We start from the raw sequence: 23,430 nt of genomic DNA on the forward strand, positions 1-23,430 counted from the left end.
GGCTTTTTGTACCTAAACACCATCACATAGTTTAGGCTAAAGAAGACCTGCTATTTAGCAGATACTGGAGTATTAGAATTAGAGGAAACTCAATAAAACTGACAGATTTGTTCAAAATAGTTAAGGCACTGCCTTATAAAGTGAATAGATAGCCCCTAGAATTCAGTTGCACAAAACTTTGTGGGAATGGGCAGTTACCAGCAGGATTAAAAAGGTTAGAAAAATTATGTAGCCATATAAGCCATAAATTAGTACTGAGGAGAATATGGAAAGGTGTACCGTCTACATGGCCTCATTCTGAAGCTTTGCAGGTGCTGGTGAGTGAAATGGGAATTGACCTCAGACTGTGATTAGACTTACCTGAATATTTTAGCTAATATTCCTTGGTGCTACTGTAAGAGACACAATGCTTAGTTAAATGGGTGATTGGTCTGATTCAGTGGGACAATTCTTGTATTTCAGATAAAATATTTTTTTTATTATGATGAGAAAAATATTTAATTTCTTTAAGTACACTTTTGTAGTATATTTAAAGGCTATTGAACAGAAAACTGATTTAGTCTGGACTATGATAGCATCGCAAAGGCAGGGGCAAAATTTAATGTTTTGAGTAATACTCAAAAATAATTTTCTGTTTCACAGTTGCTAGTATGACTTTTATCAGCACAATTCTGTTCACATTAAATACTTAATTTTGTTCATCAAAATAGTTCTTACCATTTTTCATTATATTAATATTTTGTTGGATTAAGAATTTCTAATAAGTTTCACATATTGCATATCCCTTCTTTATCTGCATCCTGTATTCAGTATTTAATAGAGTGGATTTATCCTTATGGCAACTTCTCATTTGAAAGTACATGTGCAATGCTGCTAATAAAGGGGTACTTTGTTTGAGTGCCATGTTAATGTTTCTCCATTGCAAATGATCCATTAAGATCCATTACACTTAATGAAAGGCATATCTTATAATGAGGCATCAAAGGAGCCACCCTAGGCTTAATTATTGTGTCTGTCTCTTCTCATTTTCCTACCCCCTCAGCTTTTTAAAACCCTACTTTTTTAGCTTTTTGGCAACGTACTTCCTTCTAAATTAAGAAAAGACATATTTGTCATTATAATAGTTACTTTTTCAGACATTTCCATGTTAATTGGGAGCATATTTTCAGCAGCAGTTAAAGTTCGTAGAGACATTTGCAGAACTTGTGGTGTTTCTCATTTATACTTTTCATATAGGTGCATAACACTAAGAAAATTATACCATCTATCTTATTAATGCAAGGCAGATAACCCTTGCACCTAAGGTTATATTAATGGGATTTCTGCTTACCACACCTGTGGCTTTCCAGTATTCCTAATTAAGTTTTAATCCTATTTAGTTTTAATCAGAGATAACTGTAAACAGAGTGATATTAAAAGAAAAACAAAACAAAACAAACCAAAACAAAAACCAAAAACCTAGATAATAAACGTAGATAAATCCAGGGCTGATGTACACGTTTCTTGCAGATGAATAACAACTGAGAGGCTGCTTTCAGGCTCCTTTATTTTGAAAACATAGGGAAGGTAATGGGACAAGATAGGAAACTCCCTGCTTTTAGAAAACCCCACAGAAGATGTGAAACAATGTGTGTTTACCTTCTTAGATGATAAGGGGCTTCTCTTACAGTGAGACAACCAACTGAAACTTGCATTTCTGGCCTTCTCAAAGACAGAGTTTTATTTCATAATGAAAATTGATCTCTAAGAAGAGAAAGAGACTTGGAAGACCTTGTGTTTCAGATTCCTAAATACTTTATAGTGCATATACTCACCATGAAAGCCATTTAAAGCAAAGCAGGCTGAGGGCATCACTTGCTCCTTGTGCTGAGTTTGTTCAGAAGAGCTTAAGTGACCTTACTGTAGGGACCTAAATCTGATATTGGATGTCTCTTCCAAATGACAAGTATGAGCAGGTTGTTTTTTTTTTTTTTTTTTTTTTGCATTTTGGATGGTATCTCTTTAATGGTTTTTATTAGACTTCCATATATGTGGCTCCTAAGGTAAACGCACTTAAAGTATGATTGAATTGGAGAATCCACTCTCTGTTTCCAGTTTCCAGTTTGAGTGCTTTGATGGAGGCAGCTCACTCTGGAATGGCAGCTGGTTTGGGAGCTGTGCTGTGTGGCTGCTTGCAGGATGCCCTCTCATGCCCTTTCTTCCAGCTCCATGCAACCCTTCCTTAGCTTTTGGTGGAAAGTTTCTTCCTCTACCTGCTTATATTTGGACTTGAAGTTGCCATTTAGCTGCATGGCTAACGCTTTTCCTCTGATGTGCCCCGTGTCTCTGCTGAACAGCATGCTCTGGGCAAGAGTTCTTTGGGAAGGGTGGCTCTTTCTCTGTCCTTCAGGCTCCTGCTTGGGAGAGACAATGCCAGGAAGATATCCTAGGACCTTTTCTCTTAGCCTCTGCTAATGCCTTCAGGCTTCTCATGCTTTTGCTACCACAATTTGCATTGCAGTGTGGAACTTTGATGCAGGTCAGGGCTGACAACCCTGTAGAAGGCAGAGTTGTTATCAAAGAACTTGTCAGTGGTCTTCTGTCACAGGACAGCTCAGGGAAGGCAGTAATTATCCACAGAGTTCAGTATAAGTCTTTTCTTTAGTAATATCAAAAAGGCGTTATGGAGTCAAGTGTTTATTATAGATGAAAAATGAATGTAAAACAAGAGCAAGATTCCAATGTATTCACTTCTGCTGCTGTTTATATGAAAGTTGGTATCAGTGAATAGATCTGGATTCAGCAGCTGCTTGGAACACATCCTGTGTGTACTGCTTTTCTATGAGGGTTGTAATTTAAACAGATTTAAACCTCAGTAGCACATCTCCTGTAAGAGTTAAATCTTTAGACCTGGTTTAATCATTTGCCTGAATAGTAAACAATAAATCAGTGATTTCAATGTACATTCTCGAATATGAAGCTGATGGATTTTAGGCATTATGTTACATACTTTACTATAAGAATGCTTGATTTTAACAATGGCTTTTCTCCAGGCTGGTCAATTTGATTGAACCGTAAGTAAAATGATGCATTGCAGGATAATAGTGACATTGCTTCTTGCAGAACAAAACAGTTCCAGAATGTGGTGCTTGATAGCACTCAAAAACTTATAGTAAACACTGGGGAAAGACAATAGTAATTGATTAGAAGATGGCAAAAACCAAGAAAAATCCATTATTGGCACTAGATTTGTATGCAGAAGCTCAGCTGGAATTGCTCTACTGACACATAAGGCAGGAGTGCTCCTTCCTTGCAAGGCTTTCTCATAGCTGGGTTTGTGGCCTTGAGAGTTTGCATGCTACACGTGGAGCTCAGCACTGTGGTGGGACACACTGGGAGGGGACTGATAGAGTCCCAGACATTATCACACTTATAGCTCTGATATCTCCTTCAGCACAGCCAGTTGGAGTGTGCTGCTGGGGTCTTTTGGGACCCTGAGTTGGAAATGTTTCTTGTTGCTCATTTTCCCAACAGTTGGATTAGTTTACTTTTTATTATTCCCACCATTGGTTACCAATGGGAGCATTCAGTGTTACCTACAGTGGGAAGATTGTTCTAATTTGTTTCTTTTCTGTTTTTCCCTTTTATAACAGAAAGGGAATCAACCAAAGAAACCTTATTTACCAGTCTGTGATAACAGTGTTGAGCAAGGGACAAAAATCTTGCTGCTCTTTCAGTATGATGATAATGAAAACAATAAATGTCTTCCTTCTCCAACAATGAGAATATTGGGCTCATAGATGTCTGAGCAGCTGTTTAGTTATTATTTAGAGCTTCTGTTAATTGAAAATGGACCCACAGTCAATATGTGCCACTGTCTTTATTGGGTTTCTCGGAACAAGTTTCTGCCAACAAGAGATTCTTTAGAAATGTTCGCTAATAATTTTCAGGAACTAATAAACTAATGTCATTTTTGGTAAACATTTTATCAAGGTATTTCCTTTCCCAGATTAAGTAATAAACCATTTATTTTCCTCATATTCCACAGCAGAGAAATACAATATCAAGATAGATTCTAATTTTAGCATTAATTGAGGCTCCTTGCTTGGTTTATAGAGAATAATATATTGAATTTGCATTAACTGAGATGGACTAGTGTTAATTTAAACACTTCTTTATTCTCTCCTTGTCCCTGCCAGTTTCATGCAATGGACACCCTGCATAAGCACAACTATGACCTGAGCAGTGCTGTTGGTGTCCTGGTGCCCCTGGGAGGGCCTGTCTTGTGCAGAGATGAAATGGAGGAGTGGTCAGCATCAGAAGCTAGCTTATTTGAAGAGGCTTTGGAAAAGTATGGCAAGGACTTCAATGACATCCGACAAGACTTTGTAAGTATGAAAGCAGTGCCCTTTCCCGGAGCTGTGTTTTGCCATGGTTGAGCGTAGTTGCTTTCTGTAGGTTTGGAAGGTCTAGCTAGGGGAGAAATCTGTGTAGCTGAGGCGTGTGATTAACATATCTATACATTTTATCTGGCTGAAAGTCAATGTGCTTTCTTGTTCAATGCTGTTGTTTGGAAAGATGGTGACAGAAGATTATTTTTTTGTGGTTTAATATCAGGTAGGACGTCTCACGCTGAGACACTCCAATAAGGATTTTTACAAGGATCTTACAAGCATCTGAAAAAGGTCCAGGAGCTTTGCAGTGTGTTTCCACAATTTCCAGTGAAATTCATTAGCAGCTACATGGCTGACTCCCCTGGGTGTTTTTGGAAAGCTGGGGTTTCCTGCTATGATTAGCAGAGAGACATTTGAATTCAGATAGGTTTTAAAATGTACCACAGGGAGTTGTTTTGACATATTAGATGTTTTGGCAGTTCTGAAAAGTAAAAGAAATGTTTTCCAATATGTTCTAACTACAATCATTTTTGTACTGAAGTATCAGACTATAGGGCAGTAAACCTTTAATTTGGTAATTCTAATGCAGAGTAATGAAATTAAATGGATTGCTAGAATTGCTAGCAATTTGCTGCAATTTTTTTCACATTTTATGGAGAGCCTTTTCCTTTCAAGGAAAAATATTTCCTCTGTTGTACCACGTTCAAGTTTGGCTTCATGAAAAAGTTAAGATTTGAACCAAAAGAATTCAATTTTTGAGATTGAAGTCGATTGAAACATTTTCACATTCATCCCATACTGCATGACTCTGAGAAATCAGATTTTTAAATTTTCTTTACAGAAGTTTATTAATAGTCTTTGTGAGGGGGAAAAAATGTAGGGTAAATGCAGAAGTCCTTACAAGGCAGAAGTCCTTACAGGACAGTGGGAGGAGGCTTGGTAATGAGCTGTCTTTCCTTCATTTTCACAGATTTGAAATGGAACAGGTAATTGAATGAAGGTGGGAAGTGAAGGCTATTGTTTTTCTAAGGAACTGACATTTTAATAGGTGTATTACATCTGCATGCTTAATTTTGAGACTCCTAAGGGAGAAAATGTTCATTACATTGATGACATAAGGTTGAACATTGCATCATGGCTGAAACAGCTCTTTTAAGTTCAAGAAAATATTACTGGAGAACAATATTTATAGATATTTTAGAACAGAAATCTTAAGGTAAACTGGCTTCCTTATTATTTCTTATACAGACAAATGGGTCTCATTTGTAAGTGTACAATAGTTCAGGAGCTATGTCTTCTAATTAAATGGTTCCTAATATATAATATTTGGCTTTTGAAAATGGCCTAAGCATATAACATGTTTTATTGGCTGTTTACAAGTTGTGTCCTAACACAATTTGTGACCAAGCATTCAGAAGGCTTGTGTCTGGTATTTATGTGGTATTTTTATTTTCTGTATAATTTTTGTGTTACCTACTACTGCATTAAAGTAGTGCAGTGTAGTAACGTGTTGCAAGAATTTGTAATATTCTTCAAACGTGTTGCTTCTGCATTTGTAATATTCAAATGCTAGATATTTGAACGACTTTCATAGAAACTGTTTACAATGTTAAAATTTTGTCTTGGATACCCTGATAAAATTTTGTCCCAATATCAGCCCTCTTTCACTAAATATTCCTTCCCAAAATGCAGCTATTTTGCCCGATCACCTCCCAGAGCAGGAGACACACCCATATCTGGTGATAGGATTGCATAGCCTACTGAGGGCACCTTAACCATGAGTCAGAGTGCAGCACAAATGGATGTGGGGCACTAATTATTATAGTTATATTAATTAACTATTTTAGTTAGAACAGGGATATTATCTATTAGTCACTTTTTTTTTTCTAATCTTTAGAAAAATGTTATTTTAATAACATTCTTAGAAGAGCATCTATTTTATATCTCAATTTATATGGTACTAAGAACAGTGCACAATCTTTATTTAATTCTATGTAATTTGAAAGCTTTCAATTATGTTAGCCATTGTGTAGTCTTGGGATTTCTTAATTTCTCTAGTGTAAAATTTATGTGTTCTCACTTCCTATGTAGCAATCTAAAAGTGCAGGGATTTGAAAACACACATTTGCTTTTTAAGTAATCATCGAAAATAGTCCTTGGAGATTTAGATCACGGCTATGTGAAAAGTTCCTGCAAGGTGAGGTAGGTAGAACTCTGTAGCATGTAAGCAGTGATTTTCCACCATAGTACTTTCATCTGTTATCCTCCCTCTCTTCAGTGGCAAGCCATTGATAAGTTTACTTCCCATAAGTATCTAAGTACTCTTAGATGTGTTGTAAGAGCAAGGGCAAAGAAGATAATGGGCTGATAGTGTACGTGTGAACTTGTTTGAGTCTCCAGGTAGGATCTAATGGTAAAACTAAATCTGCAGTGCCTGAGATTGAACTCCAACTTGAGCAGTCACACAGTGGTGCCACAGGACAGGCAAGAAAGCCATGTTGCATGGCTGAAAGGGGCTGGTAGCAGTCTGCTGAAGCAGAAGGGTGATGTGGTACCTGCCTGAGTCATTACATCCCACAGGAGTTGCCTTTTCTGTGTCGGCCCAGATTTGCAGGGCACAGCTGCTGCAATTGCAGCCTTACATGATAGTTCTGGAAAGGGCAGATTAATTTACTTTTCCAGCAGTTACTGGGAACTGCCACTGTTTGATGTTCAATGTGCAGCTCAAGTATTAAGCTACAAACACTAAATGTTAGTAAACAAGATTGTTATAAGTTAAATGGTGTAAAGGTCTTTACGTTTTTTTCATGGCTAGGAGATGCTCAATTGTAATCAAGTTACCAATCTAGCTGTTGAATAATAATTTTCATCAACTGTTGACTCATTGACTCTTGTAGGAGAGGTTCTTCTATCTTTAAGACTCTGTGTGAATCCTAATCAAGCTAAACCTTATAAGCTAATTCAATTTACTTGATGTGTTGAATTATTTCACATCCCAGAGCAGTAGAATGGAAAAAGAATGGATATTCTATGTTCTCCAAATGTAACTATTTCCCTAACAGTAAGACAAAGATGATATACGTGTTAATTCTTAGTTTTTCATTATCAACAGTTTTCATAAATCCATAACTATTTCATCTCAGATATGGCAAGAAAGGCCTTAGTAATCAAGAATAGAGACTGTTTATAGAAAGCAGGAGCAACTGTTTTCCAGCTTTAGAAAATTGTGAAGACATGCCTTAAAATTACCATGTTCATTTTAGGATGCTTTATAATCCTAATTTTTTCTTGTGGATCTAATTTGATTGGTCTATTTTTAGCCTGGGGAAACTAAAGAAATGTAAAACTCCCCTCTCTCTGTTTTTGTAGAGCTGATAGTTTTTGCTAGTTTTCTCCTTCAAAAATGTTGTGCAGATGAGCACATTTACTTCTTTCAAGAAGGGAATTTGGTAATGACAATGTATTAATCTGTGGTTCACAGCTTCACTGGCAGTTCAAAGCATTAAGTGCATAGGTAAATGGAATACAGGTTATCCATACTCAGTCTGCCAAACACCTTTTCCAAGTTTTGAATCAAAGTATAAAAGGATTACAGTTATTTGGTCCAAGCATCCTAATTACCTTCCTTTAATTGTAAATACCTAGTGAATAAATAAACATACTGGTGCCACAGCCATAGTTAAAATAGATAAAAGTATTTTCTAGAGAAATTAGCATGTTCACACTACAAACATTTGTAGCGTGAACATGCTAATAAATATTCAGAAAGGAAACTAAGTATGGATATGCTAAAATGTACTAATTGTCAATGGCAGGTAGTTGGGGTGAAGCATTTCACCTGGATGCCAGGGGAATGTGGACCTGAAGACTGAGAATCATTTTATCTGTCACCTCACATCAAATACATCTTGTCACTGGCCTTTTTGAGGGAAGATTTCTCTCAAGGCATAATTTACCTGAGAAAGCAAAAGGATTTTAGGAACCTGAATTGTGTTACTATTGAGACATCAGCATAAGCATTTCATACACTGCTGCTTTTGGATCAAATGTAAATGTTCAAGGATTCACACACTGTGGAACACTTCTGACTCTGAACCTGAATCAAGCACTTTTCAAGAATTGAAAAATTCCTGTTGCAGTCAGCTCCTGCGTGCAGGGAGAGGAGTGTGAGAAGATGTTTCTCTAGTGCTTTAGGAATTTAACCAAAGGTGCAGGAAACTCTTCTTTTGGCTTAAAACATGCAGAAAGCTGCCTAGTGGGGTGAGGATGGTTGGAAAGATCAGTTTCCACACCTGTATTTTCTGGAACATCCTAAACATCATCCTCATTTCTAGAAAGCAGGTAATATTTGCATTAATGTGTGCTTCTAGAAAATATAACACACAAATTACGTTTCCAAGTTATGAAGAAAAATTGCATAAATTTTGGATGAGACATCCTAATTTAAATTATAGAAAGACCTTGTGGAGTTAAATAGATTATTTGGTGATAATTAAAAATGATTGCCTAATTTTCTCCCCTACACTTAGGTTAACACATTTTTATTTTACTGATGAACGTGGGCACCCAAAATAATTGTCATTATCAAAGGCACCTTGTTTGTACAGAGATTTTTGTGAAATATTTATTGTCAGTATCGCTCGTGTTGCTCGGGGTAACATTTGTCCCTCGCATCCTTTTGTTTCTTGATAATAGTTGAGAGCATGTGGGAGTTTATGCAAAACTAGTGGTAATGTATGAGCAGCTGAGTTGTTATGGGACATGAAAAATCTGAGCTATGTATGGTATCCTTTGTATTTTTTAAGAGTAAAATTATCATGAGACTCAAGCACAGTCTTGTCAAGATGATTTCTTTTAGTCCTAATGTTATTCTCCAACGGACACACTTTATAAAAGAGATATTGCCTTCTGTGTTTCCTGATGGAAATCTGCATTCTGTTTTGATCATTTTGTTTAACTATATGGCTTAAACAGAATAAATTACATTTGGATTTGGGTGTGTGATACCGTAATTCTGCATACTTGTTAATGGTTGTGTATTATTAATTGCAATATGTGGTTTTTTGCATATGGATTCTAATGCAGTTATTTAACACATCCAGGTTTTAGTATTTGTCTCAACTATACTTGATTTTAACATGTGTTTAATAAGAAGTGGACATTGCAATTTCTTGGAACCATTTTAACTTGTAACAAATGTTTTTCAGCTGCCTTGGAAGTCGCTGACTAGCATCATTGAGTATTACTACATGTGGAAAACCACTGACAGATATGTGCAGCAGGTAATTCTATGACGATTTCAGAATGAACTAGTCTGAGACATTCTTTTTAAAAAGTGATCTTGTTAAACCGTAAAAATCTGTTTGTGTTCTTGAAAAGATAAACAATGGGAGGCCTAAGGTAATATTTTGGGGTATAGAGCAGTGGTGTTACAGGCTGAACTGTTGAATCCTCTGCTGTACATCCCATAGCTGTGAAGAGCTTTTTAGCCTATTTGTATTTTCTGCTGGTTTGAAGCAGTAGGATTCCTGGTTCCTCCTTCAGTAGGGGATCAGATGGAAATGGGCTGCAGAGCAACTGCTTTGGACTATGAAGCTCTGCCATGGGACTGAAGGAAGCACAAAATCCATTGTGTTACAGTGGCTGCTGGTGTTATGAACCCTTAATTGGTGCTTCTGGACAAAGCATTACTTTGGCATTGCCAGCATTTCAAAATTGAGACCATTCTGCACACAGTGGTTTTGTTCATCCTTCTGATTGAATGTTCGACTGTTTGGGTTGCTCTGGAGCAAAAACACATCAAGGTTGTGTTGGGTACCAATGCTGAGATGTTTTTAGCAGGTTTAGGCAAAATGTCAGTGTTGATTTTTTTTATATATTGTACTCCTTATATATTTCCTCCTTGGTTTAGACCATAAAATACTTTTAAAGGCTCCATTTTAATTGCTGATTTAATGTTTAAGCTAGTACCTCCTTTATTTGCCACATAATTGATGGTGATGTTATGGACAGTGTATTGAAAATAATTTTTATGCTGTAATAACTACAGCTGTAAAATTAGATGGATCTTTGGACTTGTTTCAAATTAAATGTGTCAGAGGGATGGCTAGTTCAGGTTGTTCTGGCTTATTTGAAATTGTTTCTACATCATTTTGTTAGGGCATGGAAAGTAAGGGAAATAAGTTTTACTACCATGCAGTAAAATGCTGCATGGTAGTGTCTTGGAGTATCACTAGGACAATTTAGGTCTATGGATAATACAAATAGAATATAATATGTTCCCTATAAAGGCATGTTTTTCTAGGTTTGTCACTATTCCTTTCACTTTAAACCCCTTTTTTTCCCCACTGTTGATTTTTATCCTAGAGAGGTGCTGTCAACAGATATTTGCTATGCATCTTGTCAGCTCTTAATGGCTGGGCAACAGATTATCTTTAAGAATCAGATAAAAATGTGGCTTTTATTCTGAAATACTTGTTCTGGAGTAGTTGGTGAAGGACTAAGATTCCTTTTGTAGTTCTCTAGAGCTCTTCATGATTCTATTGCTACAATGATCAAAGTGTACGTGTTAAGATTGCATATCCTTTCACAGGATTAGGGTTTTTACAGGAAAATCACATAGGCTTTATGGTTATCTGCAACTTGAATGCTCTGGTAAATGCCTGTGTTCTACTTGTAACTGAATAAACTTCCAACATCCTACTCAGACCATGGCAATACACTCAGGATGGAATTCTTTAGACATGTTCTTTCAGGGTATGTGATCTTCAGTAATAAAACCAGTGTAGGCTAAATGTTTAATTTTAATCCTGGTTAACATTTCTATAATCCTTCCTAAGAGGAACTTCATCATGCCCTTGTTTAGGTTTTTTTTTTGAATGGTAAAAATTGATACTGTTCAGTCAAAACAGTATCTGTAGGGTTTTTTTCCCCAAAAAGAACAAGCAGTGATAATTGAATGTAGTTCAGGGAGAAAATGTATTCAGTAATAAAGTGGAAATTTCAGAGTCATTCTTTCCTAAATCTCACGCATGAGGAGCAGGGGGACTTGTGGGAATAGGAAGATGAAAAAGGTCATTGCACATACTTGAATCTTAAAATACAATCTCTGAGTTCTAGATCAGTGTGATTTAGTATAAAAAATTGCTTTTGAATATCTTCATTTCTTTGTGTGAATAGGATGTGTTGTGTCAGGCCTAAAAATGGTTTCTTTATCATGATTTTTACTAAATGTTATTCTTGCTAGGTTATAAATGTGGTGATTTAATGGCAGTGGAGGTACTGCTACCACCTTGCTTTGAGAACATCTTCCCTTCAAGTCAAACTGAAGGGAAGATATGTTAAAGTTCTCTGAATCTGTCTAGCAAAACTAATTCAGTCTTGGGTAATCGTTCCTGGTGATAGGGCGCTTCTCATGTCCACTGTGTTACATACAGTGTTTGAGGAAGGCCAGGTTTGATTGATGGATTCTACAGAATGAAAACTTGTTTGTGGTGTTCTCCTTGAAAGTCCGATTCAATGGGAAAAGACTTTATTGAGACTTCGTAAGAGGGAAAGAGTGAGCACATTAAATGATGGCTAAATTGTCCTTCTGCAACAGTATAGTACATTTCCCTCTCATTTATTTATTTCCACTGTTGAAAGCAGTACTAATTTAGGAAAGTGGTCAGTTCTTGGGGTATTTGTAAGTTGATATTTTTAACAAAAGTTCTTAAAACCCACAAACATTCATTTTCAATGCTAGCATTGGACCCCATGAAAAACTGGGTTAGTATATAGTCTGACCTCGCCTGCAATGCAGTCTGTAAGACCTGTTTGAAATACTGTTTAAGATGTAAATTTTTTTCCAGGTAAAGCATCAGCTCTCTTTGTTACATTGCTCCAGTAATTTATTACATTGCTCCAGGGATTTGTTACAAACTGGTGCTTTGTTTCTTGTCTAAATATTTTCAGTTTCAACCTCCAGCTTTTACCAGTTCTGTCTCTAGATTTCAATAGACAGAGGTTTAATTTCTGAAACTGCAACTATTGGTAGTTTTCTTTCTGCATCCTTTCCTCTCTCTCTGTACTTAGAAGTTGGTATGTCAGTGAGAATTGAAGCTGTGACATGTTCTGTTGCTTTTAGAGACCAATGGTAGCCATAGTTTTATTGTATAAAAATATAGCTTATAGTGAAATATCGTTGCATCATTTATTTTTTAGAAGACAGTATATCATTCCTTTTAGTAAATAAAGGAGAAAATTGTTAAATTGCATTCCTTGCAACCCCCATGCCAGTACTAAAATTTAATCAATGTCTATATAGTCCCTTCTCATTGACACTGCCATCTGGCCTTAATACAGTTTGCTACACATGCCTTTACATTGTGACACTGCTTCAGGGCAACCTTCATCCTTTTTTGCCCTTTATTATATTTTCTCTTTTGCTTATGGTAGCTGTGCAGTGAGATTAACTCATTTTTGTAAAATGGACCAGTTTGTTAGGGAGCTCTGAGAAATGTGTGGTGACCCATTGCCTGGCAGTTTCACATGCTTCTGTCAGGCTGCAAACAAGTTCTATACTGTTGGATATAATAAGAAAAGGAATGAGAGACAGTTGTGAAAAACCTGTGTCCTGCTGTTAAGCAGAGGGAGTTCACCACTGGGATCTGTGAAATGTTTTCAGATGAAAAACTACCAGTTTATGAGACTTGGAGCATGGTGCTGCTGCTGTTCTTTCTCCTTGCTCTTGTAAAAACTGACCCAAGCAGGCAGAGCAGACCTGTTTGCATTTTTCTGTGGTCCTGCTGAGGGTAGAGCAGTGTTGCCAGGTCTGGCACTGGGGAAGGATTGCAACTGTACCAGCAATGTCAATGGGATTCACTTCTGTAGCAAATGCCAAACTGGGCATCTGTGAACAGCAAAAAGCTGTAAGGAAAAGAAAACTGTTTTGGAGATAAATGGAAGAGAGTTCTCCTTGCACAGGAATTAATTAATGGTGGCATGGACTGATTAGAAGTCTATTTGTTACACATTACTCCTTAAAGATGCACTTTTATAAGAGAGAGTTTTATAAATGGACAACACAGAGACAACTTAATGAAATGGAGAACAACAGCAGTTTACACCAAGAGTTTTAGTCAGACTGCTGGGCCAGTAAAGCTGAATTACCTTGTAACTCACCTCATGGCTCAGGCAAGGGACCCTCAGAGCAGAGTCATCTCATGATAGTTTTCTCAAGGTGGGAAGTATTTTCCTGGATTATAAACCTTGCAAAAGTTGGGTGTCAAAAAATACGAGTACAGCAGAGAGTTGAAGTGGCTGTTGCAGGTGAAATGAAGGACTGAATTTTAATCACCTTATAAAGACAGGTAGTACTGATTTATTATTGCTGACTGTCCCCTCCTTTTTTTTATCCTCTGTAATGAAATTGACCATGATTCAAATTCTTTTCTCTCTTGCTTTTCCTTTTTTTCTCTCAAGTGAATAGAAGTAATGTCTTGAGTACAGAAAATGCAGGGAAATAATGTTTTTCCTTCATCTTTTACATACAAATGTTTTGGAAAACCTGTGGACACCTGAACTCTGTATTTCTTGTGCCACTGCTGAAAAAATTGTTGTCTTAGTTACTTGTATAATATATGGCAATTACTAAAAATTCTAAACATTATAGAAATGCAAAATGGTTTAAATTTGTTAACTTAAAAGAAAGAAGAAAGTAATGATTTAGTAAATTCACAGACTATGTTGACAGTAGTATAGCTGTGCTGTTACTGTGATGTTCCTGAGCCACAGTTTTCATGGCATTTAATGCTAGTAAGTGATAAGTTATTTCTAAGACTCAGTGGACTTTTATTGCTACTAGTACTGTGGTATTAAGGCTCAGCCTCACTCGGGACAGAACAGACAAGTTTTGTTACATGACTGATGAGGAGCACAATTTCATTCATTTAATTTCTACTTAATTCTGCAGTGAGGGGTAGTCACAGATGTGATTTATGTAAGCTGTCATTGGCATTTTTACAGTTTTGTTGTCATATGTGAGGCCTGTGAGTTTTACTGGGAAGGACAGTACATTGTGATTTCAAAATAATACTAAAAATCAAGAGCTTGTTTTTCATTATTTTCATTGTGTAGGTTTCTACGCTTGTTTTGGAAGCTCTTTTGAAATCACAAAACAGAAATAATTTAAAGATGTATTGTGTGCAGTTTTATGAAATGTCATACCTTAATGTAATAAAGTATTTTAATGTGTTCATTTTTCACCTAGAAACGTCTGAAAGCAGCTGAAGCAGAAAGTAAATTGAAACAAGTATACATCCCCACCTAGTGAGTATAACAACAGATTCATTTTTTGAATAATATGCAGGTAAAATTGAAACAGTAACATGCAGTTACATGCATGCTATTTTCCTAGTCATCTCTCTAATGGTTACTTTTACAGGATTTATTATATTCAGAGATATAATCCGAAAATGCCAGAAACTCTTGTTTCAAGTGAAACTTTCTTACTTTACTGATCTTTGTTTTTGACCCGCAGTTTTTTTTGTCTGGAATAAGAAGTTTTGCAAAGGCTGATCAAGTGCTACCTGTGGTCTGTTCAAATGCAAGAAGAGCCTATTAATTAAAAAAGCAGTTGTTACAAAACAAACTCTTCCAAATCCCTGTAGCACAACACTTCATATTTGTGTAAATGCAATATTTCAAAGTAGAAGCAGTTTTTAATGTAGTTACATAAAATAAAATGAGATAATTTCCCATTACAGTTTTATCTGGCTGATAAAATCTGTTCTTCATCTAGAGACAAGAGATGTTCTGGTTCTAAATTAAAGGTAGCACACAGCTCCAGATCTTCTATCTTTGACCACGTGCTACTAATGCAATCTTGTTTTCTTCTGAGGGGTTTTTGATCTGTATTTCTTTTAAACTGGATGCTATGTCTGTTCCTGTTAACATGTGATTTGTAGAAAAAAGATAAAACCCCTCCTACATATTCATAATTTCCTCAATATTATGACAAGAGAAAGGATTCCAAATCACCTTTTTCTAAGCTTTCTGTGGGTATATTCTGTTTACTTATATATGAACTTCCCATTGTTGTGAATGTTTGTATAACAGAAGAATGTAATAACAAAGGAAGTACTTCACAAAGATTTTTGATGGCTTGTATAAATTACATACAATAGAGTTTCATTTTCATATTTCATACTGGCTTCTCTCTTAAACAGATGTTACAATGAAAGCAGCAGACTGTTAAATTTATTGTAATCTTAGAACAAATTTTGTGAGTTTTGAAGCTCACATCTCTAACAAGTCACACTGTTTAAAAAAAGCTAAAAACTCTAGTATGAGTGTTCCCTAACCTTCTCAGATGAGTGGCTGCTTTAGGAAAACCGTAAAGTGCTCAGACTTTACATTATGCATTTCAATTTAACTTCCTTGGTCCATGTGGACAATTATGGATTTTCAATTAGCTCACAGTAGGGACCAGCTGTATTGGATGACAAAATGTGGGATTTTTGCATTTTTATCTTACTGCCTGTCTTTTGCCTCCATTTCAAGACAAAATCCCTAGTCAACAGCAGGAGGATGGTAGGACTTCTCAAGGCTTTGGTATCTGTGGTGGTCATGGGATTGCTAAATGCTGTGCTTCAAGACTCATTTATTGCATTTGAAATCTGAGCAGAATTGATTCTCAGAGCTGAGTACCTTTTTGAACTTGATCATTAGGTATTTCCTGTAATTGCAAGGTTCTGTCCTTAATTCCAGAGAGTCCCTTTCAATTCATGGCATTTCTGAAAGGTAACTAAGCAACAGATCATAATGTGGAAGACTTAATTGTCTTTCAAGCTCTTCTTCTGTATGTTGAGCCCAGGATAAAGAATATTGGAAATTGTAAAATTGTCTCTTGCTGATATGGTGAAAAAGGAAAAGGCAGGAGACAGAGACTTGATACAGCAAAGGTTTCTTCAATTGTCATTTTAACTTTAATGTATTTTATGCTGCCTAAAATGACAAATAATTATCTTAGGTATCAATGTATCCAGCCTTGCATTGTATTGAGGGTAATTAACACTCACAAAGTTGAAACTCTGGAAATATTGCACTTAATCTAGTGAGGAGTTATATTAATGCTCTCTGAATTAATTGACCTGTAAAGTCCTACTTCACTGAAGTATTAGAAGTTAGAATAATTATGAGAATGATATGGTACAATAATATTCAAAAGCCAAACAGAAATATCCAAAAACCAGTTAGCCTTCTCAGAGAGGAAATAATTTAGAAGAGAACTGAGACAGAGAAACCAGATATATGGGTGAGTTTTGCCATGGTTATAAGACATTTGTATTACTGTGTGTACTTTTTCAGACACGAGGCTGTTTGACCCTTTCCTGGGATCAAGAACCTTGTAGTATTACAGTCACTGTTGCTCCTTTTGTTATACTTCACTCAAAATCCATCCTCAACTCGTAAACCTTATCTGTTGACTAGAAACACCTTCTTAAATTCCATGCTGTGTCAGACTTTTGTTAATGCTTTAACCCCTGAGAGCTGGTCTTTTATGAGCTTTCCAAGTAGCTTAGACAGTCTGAGCACAGTAAAAGCTGCAAATTGGACTGTCAGAGCAGCTCCTAACATAGCAAGTGTCTGACAATGCTGAAAGTAATAGAGGAGTACAAAAATTACCCTTGTTGTTTAGAGAAGATTTTATAGATGTTGTCTGCACACATCAGATTTCCAGAATTCGATTGTTTGTCTTCCTGTTGACTAACCAGTTAATAAAACCTTTTTTTTTTTTTTTTTGCAACCTTTAAAAAAATTTATTTAAAGCAACAAACCAAATCCCAATCAAATATCCAGCAACAATGGGAAACCTGCTGCAGTCAACGGAGCAATGGGAGCTTCTTACCAGGCACAAGCCACAGTAATAGGTCGGGCTTGTGAAAGCTGCTATAGTAAGTAAATATATTTTTTAATGACTCAAGAATTTGGGTGAATCTTAATATGTGCTGTTAGAAAAAAAACATATGTAATATTGTTAGGATATGACAGAGGATAATTTGCAAGTGCTCTTATGGCAGAAATACCTTTAAAGTTAGAGCTGCCTTCAGTATATTAATTAAAGTATTCAAATCTCTTTATGATTTATTTTTAAACAATTCATAAAGCACAGAAAGTTTAAGTAGTATAATATGATGGCATTGATCTACTATTTCTTTACCTTCACAAAGCTAGATTCAAATTTACTTTTGTTTTTTCTTTAAGGCTGCAGAGTTTTTTAGTTGTTTTTTTTTCTTTGAATGGTTTTGGAATGTTTTTCTCCCTCTGTTGTTGTTGGGAAAGATGGGGAGGACTATCGCTTCTTTCTAGTATTTTGTGTGATAATTCTGTTGGACTTCTTGGAATAGCAGCCCTCAACAGAGGTTATATGAGAGCAGATATAAAATCCAACTTAATTAGCCTGTTTTCCAGGGTGAGATTAGAAATAGTGGGTTTGTTGTTATTTTTTCTGGTAGTCCTTTGGGAGAAAATATCAGCAATACAAAGTCCCTGTTTTGAAATTTATTTTAGAAGCATTTCCAAAATTTCCATTTAGAGTTCACCTCTCTGGCACTTGTGTAAAAAAATAAAGCAACAAACAATTCAAGTTCTTACTTTCAGTGTCAAATATATTAAATATTTATCCACACAATGCTCTGCTATTGCCATGTGTTATGGCTGTATATAATAGCCTATTACAACATTTGGATTGATTGTAGTGAATGTAACTTGCACCAGTGCTTCACCTGTGCTGCTTTCTCCTCCTCAGCTCCACAGTCTCACCAATGGTATTCTTGGGGCCCTCCGAATATGCAATGTAGGTTGTGTGCATCTTGCTGGATTTATTGGAAGAAATATGGTGGCCTGAAAATGCCCACACAGACAGATGAAGATAAGCTGTCTTCCAGCCAACCTACAGAGGTAGGATTGTGTAGACAAGCTTTTCTAAAACAAAACGTGGTGCTTGCACAAGACTGCTGTGATTTGAGTATTTAGTGGAATGGTTTTCATTTATGTATTCAACTTTGGTATTACAAAACTCAATTTATCAATCCTTTTTCTTAAGTAGAACTGTACAGTGCTTAGGCCTTGCCATATCTTTATTTGACTATTTCTTGTATAAACAAGCATGTGCTTCCTGCATTTTTGGTGTACAAATGTCATTTTGTCTGTCCAATGGTGTGTTATCTCTGAAATGTTAAATCTACTATACAACATATCATTTGGTATTATATACCTATTCTCAGCTAGAGAATAGAAACAACTCACCTAGAGTTGTTTGCTCTGTGGCTTCCTGCACAGGCCTGTTTTTTGTAAAGTGCTTAGACAGGTTATTCATGTATTCCTGTGAGTTCTACATCAGATTAATGGCAAGAGTCGAAAGACTTTTCTTATTTCCCCCTGTAGTGTCTTTCTCAGACACTACAGGGGGAAAAAGGAAGTGTCTGTCTTTCACAGACACTAGGTTCTTTTTGCTTAAGCAAACTTTGGACCTTGTGATTTTATCTCTTTGAATTCTGGTGCTTCCTGATTAGACCTAACATAGGTTGAAGAAAAAAAGTCACAATTGTTGATGGCTTTTGAACACAGCATTAAAATAATGTTCTAACAGTGGAAACCTAATTATACCTCAACTAATTTGTCACATTTCTTCATGTACACACACATATACACAATCCATATTCCATTTCTGGCAATCTCTCTTTCTGTGGAATCACTACAGTTATCTTGCCTGCATTGTCATATTCTTGCTCTAGTAAAGGTGAAAAAGAATATTTTGTAGTTTTGTTCCTGTACTATCATCTGGAGACCTGTTCTCCGTGTACTCTGTAGATTTGAATGTTATAACTGAAGAGATTTGAATGTTTGTCTCTGAATGTTCTGAATCCTTTTCTAAGGTTATCTGTGGATGTCCTGAGTAATCTCTCTTTTCCTGCTGCTGTCCCGAATCCCTTTCCGAGGCCATCCTGACTTGTGGGGCTGTTGGGGTGCGGTGGCCGAGCCATGTGTGACGCTGTCCGTGTTCTGTCCCGCAGGAGCCGCCCGTCCGAACGCACCAGTCGCGGCAGGCCACGCAGGGCACCCCGGTGCGCAACACGGGCAGCCCCAAGTCGGCGGTGAAAACGCGACAGGCGTTCTTTCTGCACACCACCTGTTGGACAAAACTGGCCCGGCAGGTCTGCAAAAATACCCTCCGGCTGCGGCAGGCAGCGCGACGTCCCTTTGTCCCTATTAACTGTGCTGCCATTAAGGCAGAATGTAAGATGTTTTTTTAATTCTTAGTTCTGTGTGCTGTGCTTCCCACCCATTTTTGTCTTTTAATTTTATTTTCTTTTTCAATAAACATTTCTTGTCTATACGCTTTTGCTTTTCATTTTTATTTTTTTCATTTGTCCAGCATATACCGACACATTGGTTGCCTTGAACAGGTCTTAAACTGTGGGAACATTTCAAATTAATTAAAAAACTATCACCTCATTCACTTTCAAAAATTGACAGTAACAAAACTGGGGGCAGGAAGGGAAACCCAATGCCACAACATACATTCTTCCCACTAGGCAGCATGAAAGAAGTGTGCTTTTCTGTTGTTGGTCTTTTAATCATTTGCTTAGCAGAACCTATAGATCTGTACATGTTGTACTTTTTTTCAATGGGATTGGTCAAAGAATCAGGAGCTGGGGTTTCATAATAATTTAAATGTGGTGTGCAATACAGTCCTTTGTCACTGTAACAATCTGGTAGTGGTGACAGCCATGTTTATTCATCATAGTTGCATCATTTTGTTTTTTTCTGTTCCAGTTTTAAATTTTAATTCTAAATAAAATTCTGTATTATGCTTGTTCTTTTTATAGCCAAAATATAAAGACCTGATGAATTTCTAGTAGTATGATAAAAGTTTCTTGTAGATAGCAACAGTAAGTCTCTTCACCTGCGTATGTGTGTAAATTCTGCTGCAAAGTCACTGAATATTTCAACAGTTTTTGTATCTGTTTTACTGCTCACACTGCCTGGCTATGATTCCCAGTCTTCCATAGATACAGTTCTTGGAGCAGATGCTTGGTATTCCAGGATGAGGCATGCTGGTTCATTGTACTGTCAATTGTATTAGAATTGAAGAGAACTTTTAAGATCATTAGATGTAGGGTTTATAAGCATGTTCATTAGATTAACACTGAATGTTTTCCCAGCATACTTATCTGGGATGCAGATGATGTCTGCACTGTTTATAAGAAATTTACTCCACAGAGGATTAAAATCTGATTTTTAGTAATTATTTTCCCTTTATGTACTTCAAGACCAGCCGTTATGCATATGCAAACTTTTTGCCTTCTTCTGCAGTACTCCAAAATTTGCTTGATATTTCTGTTCATTGTCCTTGTCTAATTTTTTAGTTATTTTGGCCATTTTCTTTCTTCTTTTAAATCTATGCAAGTCAGGAAGAACTTTGAGATTTTCAGGAAACCCTGTGTCAACTGTGAGAAAAAAATGAGTTGCTTTTCATGGAAGAAGTATGTCTAAAGATGGATTAAGATTATATTTTTAATCCTCAATCCAAAATAAAGGTTACTTTCTGAGAGAAAGGTATTGTACCTTTAAATTTATGTTTCTACTGAATCATGGAGGAAAATTCAAAAGTTCACTTGAACCTTATATCTTTTTATCAATATCTGTGGTTTTTCTCCCTCACTGCAGTAAAAAATAGTCAAAAGATGAAAGTTTTGTTTAAGGAGATAAAACACCAGAAGAAATAATTTCATCCAACTGTTGTTATGCATGTGTTCAGCCTTTAAAGAGAGGAATGAAAAGCTGAGCTTTTCAGCAGGAAATAGTCATTCTTGCTTCAACTGACAGTGCTGGGAGTGTTTTCTCTTTGCTTTGAGTGAAAGAGTTCTGCATGAGATTAACAGTAAGAGTAGAAAGATTTTTTTTTTTCCCTGTAAAACATGATTTTTTTCATGTTTCCTTTTTGCTTAAGCAAACTTTGGACCTTGTGATTTTGTCTATTTGAATTCTGATGCTTCCTGATTAGACCTAACATAGGTTGAAGAAAAAAAAGTCACAATTGTTGATGGTTTTTGAACACAGCATTAAAATAATGTTCTAATAGTGGAAACCAAATTATACCTCAACTAATTTAAGTCACATTTCTTCATGTGCATACACATATCCACAATCCTTGTTCTGTTTCTGGCAATCTCTTTCTGTGGAATCATTACAGTTATCTTGCCTGCATTGTCATATTCTTGCTCTAGTAAAGGTGAAAAAGAATATTTTGTAGTTTTATTCCTGTACTGGTTACCTGTTTTCAGAGCACTCTGTAGATTTTAATGTTATAAGTAAATAGTCTGTCTTTTTCTGTAAGTGTTCTGAATCTTTTTCTAAGGTTATCTTGTATTTTTGGATTTTTGAATTTTTAAACAAGATCCTTAATTAGCAGTAATGATTTCCTATGCTGGATCCACTGAATACAGTATTGAATGAATATCTGTGTTGGTGTTAGAAATATTACAGTCATGCTTAACTAATTACCGAGCCGGAGTACCAGGTCACCCATGATGTGAATGAGTGATGGCCTGAGATGGTTACAAGGCCCAAGAACTGATTTGGAATTTGTTTTCCATGTTGGTTTGCTGAAACTTGAATCTAATGGCTGCTTAGATGCTTTGTCAGACTCACCTGACTCTGTGTGCCAAACCAGTTCTTGAAAATGTAACTGCATTTCCCAACTATATTGCATTAGGCACCATAACAACACTCAGAAACCATAAAATCTGAAGGCAGAGGATTGGTGGGGCACTTATCCCAGCTGCATACCAGGTTTTATGCCCGCTTAGTCTTGTGCAATTTGTTGAAGTGCCAGGTTGTAAATGAAACTGATTTCCCAGATCTGAGAAAGGCTGTCTGAACAAGTGTGTCACAGCTCAGTCATAAAATAAATTGGTTTTTGCATTCCACCTGTGTACCTGAATGCATCTGCAGGTACTTCTCATGTCTTGGAGGAGGTTGGAAGCTTCTGGGAATGATAAGGCCCAAGCATCTTTTAGGTGAAAACCAGGTTTCAACAGCACATTTTCTCTTACTGAAATCCACCCACCTCCTCTCCCTCAGCCCATTATATCCACTGGCAGAAGGCAAGGTCCTGTTCTGTGTTCTTTATTCCTTCAGATAGTGCAGAGAATTAGATTTTCCTCATTAATGAAGCCTGCAGCACAACCCCTGCTCAGATGCCAGCAGGAGGTAGTGGAGAGGATGCATTTACATCCCAGTTCAATCTCGGGATGGCCACCAGGAGGTTGAGGAGGCACAGCACCTCCTGCTAGGAGCACAGCCCATCATGGAAAGCTCAAACTTTGTTCTGTCTGAACTTAACAGACTCACTGTGGTTGGTGACAATAAACTTGTCTGATGGTTTTTCCAGGACTAATTATAATTGGTGAGCTGCTTTGGTAAGATGAAATTGTTGTGGTCTAAATCTCATGCACTACCTCCTTTTTTAGTTTGAATATATTGCATGTGGTTTTTTTTAGAAAGTTAAGCAAGACCATCCTGTCTGAGAAAGGTCTCTTAATTAGAGAAAAAGCAAAGTGAGCATTCTTCTCAGCAGTCACTGACGAGTGGATCTGTTTGCAGCTCACAGGCAGGTTGATAAATGCCTGGCAGGGAGCCATGTGTCTGTAAACGATATTGCTTCAGCACAGGGAGACTTTTGAGGGACTTTTTTTATTTTCATTGCTTGGATATAGCTTTATCACTAAAACTATGTATATTAATTATAGTAATTTAGATCTGGATAACTACATGTTGTCTGTGTAGACATGATTCTCAAAATGTTTTCAGTGCATGGTAATATATTATCTGTGTAATATATGTATAGTTATCTGGAAATGGGTGTACTGATCATGATGAAAATTTGTTATACATTTAAACCCTCAGATTTATTAACAAATATGGTGCATAGTACTTGCTAGTGATCTAGTTTGGTGCAACAAAAACAAGTGAAAAGAGTAGAATATGCAAAATATTACTGATTTGTCTT

The 23,430-nt window shown here is 36.5% G+C and overlaps 1 protein-coding gene across 8 annotated transcripts in view; it reads left to right on the top strand.

The window, feature by feature from the left end:
• MTA3 (metastasis associated 1 family member 3) overlaps positions 1-23,430 on the top strand; it is a 139,310-nt gene that overhangs the window by 64,906 nt on the left and 50,974 nt on the right. For all 8 annotated transcript variants that reach the window (XM_074537164.1, XM_074537165.1, XM_074537163.1 and 5 more), the window contains exons 9-14: positions 4,179-4,367; positions 9,581-9,655; positions 14,623-14,681; positions 17,184-17,308; positions 18,163-18,314; positions 19,430-19,652. In XM_074537164.1, coding sequence (XP_074393265.1) covers positions 4,179-4,367; positions 9,581-9,655; positions 14,623-14,681; positions 17,184-17,308; positions 18,163-18,314; positions 19,430-19,652 — 823 coding nt within the window. The remainder of the gene's footprint in view (positions 1-4,178; positions 4,368-9,580; positions 9,656-14,622; positions 14,682-17,183; positions 17,309-18,162; positions 18,315-19,429; positions 19,653-23,430) is intronic.

The sequence above is a fragment of the Zonotrichia albicollis genome, chromosome 3 (genome assembly GCF_047830755.1).
Source record: "Zonotrichia albicollis isolate bZonAlb1 chromosome 3, bZonAlb1.hap1, whole genome shotgun sequence".
Taxonomy (NCBI): domain Eukaryota; kingdom Metazoa; phylum Chordata; class Aves; order Passeriformes; family Passerellidae; genus Zonotrichia; species Zonotrichia albicollis.